Source organism: Vigna radiata, chromosome 4 (assembly GCF_000741045.1).
Source record: "Vigna radiata var. radiata cultivar VC1973A chromosome 4, Vradiata_ver6, whole genome shotgun sequence".
NCBI classification, from domain to species: Eukaryota; Viridiplantae; Streptophyta; class Magnoliopsida; order Fabales; family Fabaceae; genus Vigna; species Vigna radiata.
This window is the reverse complement of record NC_028354.1, coordinates 12,328,931-12,336,484: the sequence shown is the minus strand read 5'-3', so window position 1 is coordinate 12,336,484 and position 7,554 is coordinate 12,328,931. Positions and strand designations below refer to the sequence as shown.

The following is a 7,554-nucleotide window of genomic DNA, read 5'->3' as shown; positions in this document are numbered from 1 at the left end:
AAAATATTTAAATATTCAGCTTTTACGAATAAATACAATACTATTTAAATAGGAAAAAAGTTTTAAAGAACAATGGTTGTGATTGTAGTGTAAAGATATATATTTCAGACCACCATATTCCAAACTGATATTGAAACTGCTGCAACTCATTTGCATCTGCTTTTTAAGTTATATATGACAACATATATAAGCTATCCTAATTAAATTTCCTAGAAAAATAACTAACGACATACAAAAAGTACTTACTGTTGGCGTATCTGACATATATAACAGACTCAAACGAATTTCCATAGCAAAGTTTCACCCTTTAGTAATTTATTGCAGAAAAGCCATATATATATATATATATATATATATATATATATACACACAGAGACGTATATTCCTCTGTGACTAAGGATATTTTGTATGAGAATCCGTGAGACACGAGAAAAGTTGAAGCAAAAAGGTAGTGCTAATACACAATTTCGTCCTTTACCAACACGACACTACCACAAACGAAGCTACTTGAAACGGATATCATTTCAAACGCAGTTGAATTCGTCAGCTACTCCGGCCAATTTAATAGCATGATAGTTACTTTTAACTGAACGTGCTTTTTGAAATGAATAAACACTTTGAGAAAGACAAACTGAGAAGTAGTTGATAGGATACGAATATTGGCCTTATTTGGGAAGACAAAAACAAAATACAAGATTTCTTTTTTATTTTGTCCAAGATTGATGTTTCTTCTGTTCTCATCCGTTTAGCCTTCTGAAAGGACAACATATGCATATATAAAAGCTCTCATGCATCATGCAGCTATAGAAAAATCTTCAAATTTTCTGTTACATACCGATTTGCCTACAAATCAGAATGCTGTATTTGACCCGACTCAAACTCATAATATGTGTCAAATTTGTGTAAAAACAAAAGCGGTGTTAAAGAAACATTTTCGTAAAACAAACTACTTACTGTCAGAAAGCAGTAACAAAAATCAAATTAACAATAAGCCATGGATGATAGTGTTGTTTGTTCTTACTTAAAACTAAGGTCCATGATATTTTGCCGCGTTCTAAAAACAAAGAGACATGCTTTTAACTGCATTACGTGTTTAACATGATACACCTTAGAAGAAAAACTTTTATTTGAAAGAAACGACTTAAGAACGATTCTATCCTAAAAAATTGGTTGCTCTTAAACATGCACGAAGAGAAAGAAGAGCAGAGCAAAAAAACATTTACACATAAAACTGTAACAAGAAACACAGCACCTTGGCCACTGACTGTGAAAATGAAAGGCTTAATTACAATAAAATTCATGACCTCCTGCTTGAGCCTCGGAAGCTGGCCAAAGTGCTTGTGGAACGAGAAAGGCCGAAACAAAGAGTTGAAGTGGGTGAAGAGGCACCCTCTTCTTCATCCTCTCCCCGGAAGTCAAAAGATGAACCAAAGCTTAAGAAACGCCTCCTGGCATGCTTCCCAACAGGGACAACTTTGGAAGAATCTGAGGGTGACCAAAGAGAGGGCGATGGAGAAGATAGAGAAGAAGATGAAGAGGGTGAGAGAAGGGTTTTCTTGAGATTTAGCTTTGGGAAGAGTGCTAGGAAAAGATTGGATCTTGAGCGTTTCTTGAGTGTGTTGTTTTTGTTGGTGGAGTTGGCATAGTAGGAAGGTGGAGGAGTGAGAGGAGGGAGAGTGTTTTCAGAGAAAGTGTGTTTGGGGGTGCCAGGTTGAGACTCCCACACAAAGGGAACTGCAACAGCCATTCTGAAAGAGGGTTTCGACATTGAATTTTCCTTTGAGAGAAGCCTGCTGAAGAACTTGTCATCTTGCTTCATCTCCAGCACTGTCTTTTGCTGAAGCTCACCTTTGCTACTGAACATCTTTCAGTATAACTCTCTGAGCTGTGTTTCACTGAATCTAAATGCCTCTTCTGAGGAGAAAAAACAAGGATGTGGAGGTTTTCGACCTTCCTTTTGATTTAAATAATAATATCGTATGCATAGGTGGAGTCTTTTGATATCAGCAACTTCATTATTGACAGCATTTCATATTATATCATACAGTTTACTTCATATCACAAAGCCCATTTTTACCATTTTCCTTAGCTTATTCTCTTGTCTCTGACCAAACTTTCAGTCTTAATAACTCCTTCAATAACTGCTTCTTTGTAGCTAAATATAAACCATAAAACAAAAGTTTCATAGACTACAGTATATATAAATTTAACTAATCCAATATTCTTAAATGTGAGTCCAACCTTCATTCCCAACGTTTAGAAATCTAAGCCTAAATTACATTACTAAAAATGAGAAAGAATTATATACTAGATAAAATAAAACTTATAAACTCCTTCTGGATTTGGAATTTTAAATTGAAAATAGTGTCAATTTCTTATTTAGATTAAACTTAGATTACATAATGTAATCTTATCTTAATGAATATTTCTTTAAAAAAAATATTGAAAAAAATTATTAAAACAATTTAGAAAATGTGATTTTTTTAATGAAATAAAAAAAAAAAAGCTTAAGTGATGTAAAATTAGATATTTTATTTATGAATATGAAGAAGTAAAATTGATTGACCATCTAAGATGCATTATTTAAGAAGGTCAATTCCTTTAAATAATTTACACTTGTTGGGTAACAATATAAAAAGAGAGGCACTAACATTCCATTTAATTCTGTGGTAGGCATGTGCATAGAGCAAGTAAAATTAGTTAAAAAAAATAATTTAAACTCTTAACTTCAATTGGATGATCATATATGAGAGCCTCCTTAAAGTTATATATAGATATAGATTATATATTATAGAGTTTTAGTTCCCTAAATGGAGTGGTTGATCAGGCACGAAACACCCAGAAAACATGCTACATTTACGGCTGCAGATCTTCTAACCTCCCAAGTCAAACTTGGAATTGGCACTAATACATAGCCCTTAATAAGTGAGACATTGTTTGAATAAGTAGTAAATAGATAGACCTAACATGGGGCACACGTGCCACATTAAGGGACACCTCTTCCTCTTGTATTGTATATGCATTATTGTACTGTAATTTACTTGTATTTTTCTTGTAGTACGAGCTATCTCACGTGGTGCTGGTTCCAGGAATTTACGCAATTTATTGCAGAGTGAAGTAAGTTATGGGCAGTAACAGTTTATTGAAAAAAGGAAGAACAGGATACTAGACAAACATGTTTAATAGGTTGTGAGTATGAATGGGACTGAAGTAAATGAATTGTGAAGAAGATGACCTACCCGTGGTCCATGTTCATCATTTATGACAGAAACTGTGTCCTGTATCAGAGAGTATTATTAGGGCATTGCTCTTGGTGTTTCAACATGACACGATTGAATTTAGGGTTCTTAGAAAGTTTATCAGTGTGAATGTCATAATTAGCTACCTCAACTTCTTAATTAATAGATAGGGATATTTTAAGAATCCTTTACCGCAAATCTCTTTCCTTTTCAAAACGACAAACAACATATATATATATATATATAATCACTCGAATCTTTTTCCTTCTCCTCCTCATATTTAAATTCCATCACTGTATTTGTTGGTTCAGTCTAAAAAGGAATTGTAACATCTAATTAATATAGATTAAAGATTATAATTATTTTAAGGAGTTAACAAAAATAACAATAAAGAACAGTAGAGAATAAGTAATTAAAGAGAGAACTCGAATATGAAATTTCATATAGAATTTAAATATGAAATTTCATATAGAATTTAAAACTGTACAAGAAACTAATAGTCTGATAGAACTTACAAGCTTAGACCGAACGGTTAAGAGTTCACTTAGACCGAACGGTGATACAAAAGAGACTATACCGAACGATCATACAAAATAAGATTACACCAAACGGTTATCTACACAATATAAAAAAAACTAAACTAAGGACCGGACGGTCCTACATTGTCTTCAGGTTGTTCGGTCTACAAGGCTTCCTCCAATGAGTATTCGATAACACCTTCTGCTCACATCCATTGGATGATCATTGCAGTGAAAAGAATAACCGAACGGCAAATACCGAACGACAAAACAGACATGACAGGAAAAATAAGGGTAAGCTTATGTAATTTAATTAATCCAAACTCACATACATTTAACATCACAATAGTATAACCAAAACAACATTTCAATCATACATTCATCATACAAGTAATAGAAAGTAAGAACCGAACGTTTAAATTATAAGGACCGACCACTTTAGACTCTGTCCGGTCGGTATGAACAATATAGCTCGACGTTTATATCACCCGGTGTGGTGTAGTAACTGGCATTCAAACATCAGCTGTCACCCGAGGTTAGTCCTAAAACGACCATCTGGTCTTATGATCGCAAACCTCCTGCCATTCCTACACATGAATTACCCTCCTCTACATGAGAAGGCGACATCACGGAATATCAGGAACAAAATGACAGCAGAGACTGACCATGTTCATACTCGACCAATCATCACCAAACACGAGACATTCCTCCTTGGAATTCTCTTACATAACGTTATAACTGAATTCAACCGAATAACACACCATCACATTTAGAAACAACTCCTATAAGGAGTAGATAATTTAAGGGACTGACCGAATGGTCAAACAAATGGGTAAATTCTTTGGAAGACCGAATACTATTTAAAACCGAACATATAGATACTTAATTTGAGAATGAGGTCCAACATTTTATAATAACACCTTAACTGAGTAGGGGTACTTAGACCTAGCACTTTAGAGCTTAAACCGAGTAATTTACAACTTTGACCGAATGATTTAACATAAAAGAAATTTTCTTCAAGAAGTCGAGTGTCAGTACAAGACCGAGCACTCTTTGGGAAAATCAAGTGTCAGTTTAAGACCGAGCACTTTTTCAGAGAAATAGTATTAATATAAAACTGAGTATTTCAAAGACTAAGTGTTAGAATAAGACCGAGCACTTATTTAACCGAAACGCTAGTCTATGACCGAGCACTTCTAAAACTGACCACTCAACAATAAATTTTATTAATATAAGACCGAGTACTTTAAGTGACCGAACGCCCAGTGTAAGACCGAACGTTCTAAATAGATGATTATATATATATATATATATATATATATATATATAGGTTAAATATGCTTTTAGTCCCTGAAGTTTGACTGATTTTTGGTTTTAGTCCCTGCATGAAACATTGATGGCATTTCATCCTCTTAGTATGAAAACTCGTATTTTTAGTCCCTAAAAATAGACACCGTTAGTTTTTTTGTGATGTGGCTAACGGCACAGCCACGTATTCTTCCACATCCATTGACCATTGCTTGCCACGTTGGTGTTATTTAGCATTTGGATTAACAAAATTTAATTTTGCACGTGTGGATACTCTTTTCTGTAATATAATTAGACAGTTCAAATTACAAAATAATAATTTATTACAATGGGTCAATTAGTCCAGCCCAAGCCCAAACATACAGGGGTTCCTCGGTCAGAAAAGAGTTACTGCCAGTCACCGCGACTCCATGGCAGCCCGCCCAGTACCTTCATTGGTGCCACTCACGTTTCCGACAACAGCCACCAGAGAACCGCGGATCTCCCAAACGCGCAATCAACAACAACTCTAAATCGAAACTCCAAAATCTCTAATTGCAAAATCAAAAATGGAACAAAACCCCAATACCAATTAATGAAAACTCAATTACATCAGAAATTCATAATTCCTCAATCTCAACAAAACCCTAATCTTTCAATCGGAACCCTAATCCCAATTAAGGAAAACCAGGCTTGCAGAGAAGATCAAGACCAACCCCAAATGTGAAACAACAACCCAAGAATTTGGTGAGCACCCGAAACCCTAAATCGCAAAACGGAGGAGGAGGAGAAGAAGAATACAACCTCCGTCCATGCGTCGCGAAAAGTCGCCACTGCAACCTACGTCGTCACGAAGGAAACACCACGCTCTCAACGCGCCTCTACCGCTCAGTCGCCTTCCCCTCACCGATATCGTCGCGCCATAGCTGTCTTTCCCTAAGGCTGGGTGGTCCGCGAGAATGCAGATGGAAAAGAAGCTCAAAGCTTCTGGTTAAGATGCGAAGAAAAAGAACCCAATTTTCTACTTAGGGTTCACTTTCATGAGAAAGAAAAGAAAACTTAGAATAGTTTTCTCATTGGGAGAAGAAAAGAAACATCTGGTGGAAATGCTTCAGAAACAAAAATAATAATTATGGTTTGAACCTAATTAAATTTTGTTAATCCAAATGCTAAAAAACACCAACGTGTCAAGCAATGGTCAATGGATGTGGAAGAATACGTGGTTGTGCCGTTAGCCACATCACAAAAAACTAACGGTGTCTGTTTTTAGGGACTAAAAATACGAGTTTTCATACTAAGAGGATGAAATGCCATCAATGTTTCATGCAGCGACTAAAACAAAAATCAGTGAAACTTCAGGGACTAAAAACATATTTAACCCTATATATATATATATATATATATATATATATATATACACTAAAACCGAGAAGGGGAGACTTTCTTAAGTAGTAAGAGGATCAATATCAATTTTTATAAGACCGACCAGTCATCAATTGATTCCTTACAGAAGAGGATTTAGTCCAGACCGAACGTACTGGGGAAAACCGAACGATCCTAATGACCCTCGGTTACAATTACAGAATTTTACTAAGTTCAGCAGATTTCTAACTAAATTTCATACCAGATATCAACGTACTATACACACAAACAACATATCATACTTCAAAAATCATCAATCACATACTCATTAAATCATGCATCAATTCATATGAAACAATCATAATTAAATTTTTATAAGCTTCCCTTACCTCTAATTCCAACTAGACTTCTAAGTCCTTGGCAGCAACTACTTCTATGGTTCCAATTCAAAGGTATGATCAGTGAAAGACATCCACCATTGCATCAAATACACAAAATGGATTCAAAAAATGAATTAACAAACACATGCAAGCATGAAATGGCTCTTGCATGCAAGGAAGGCAAGGAATTTCAAAAGACCAAGTTACTTACCGGTTCAAATGGAAATCTGATCAATGCAAATGAAAGACCTTGTCACCAGGAATAATTAATCTGAAAATAGTTTGATGGTCGGAGGAGAAGCAAGGTCAGAATTCTAAAGAGAAGTTCAAAGGTTTTAGAGAGAAAGAGGAGAAATGGAGGTTCTGGAAGATGAAGAGGAAGGGTTGCATGCAGAAAGTGGCACCAGATTTAAAATCCCACTTTAAATACCGCCTCCACTAAAAACCTTCGATCCACTCCCTGCCTGCCACCTGTCTTCCACTGAAAACTCACATTCTCTCTACTACCTCACGAATCACGATGAACGGGGAATTAAATGCACTGCGCTTTTTACCTCTCACTAACCTAGGAAATTAAATGAAACTTGACACTTCTCACCCACTATCCTAAAGAAGATTAAAGGATTATTACAAGAAAGTTCAATTGATTACTCATTTCAGATTTCAGATTTAGGTAAAATGTTAATTACTTAGCTAAAAAATTTAAAAACAATATATATATATAAATATATATATATATATATATATATATATATATATATATATATA

At 35.0% G+C, this 7,554-nt stretch overlaps 1 protein-coding gene across 1 annotated transcript; it reads right to left on the bottom strand.

Annotated features, from left to right (window-relative positions):
• Positions 1–1,099: 1,099 nt before the first annotated feature.
• Positions 1,100–1,962, bottom strand: LOC106758904. The gene has a single exon (XM_014641909.2). The coding sequence runs from the start codon at positions 1,862–1,864 to the stop codon at positions 1,298–1,300; it is 567 nt and encodes a 188-aa protein (XP_014497395.1). The 5' UTR covers positions 1,865–1,962; the 3' UTR covers positions 1,100–1,297.
• Between the last annotated feature and the right edge of the window lie 5,592 nt (positions 1,963–7,554).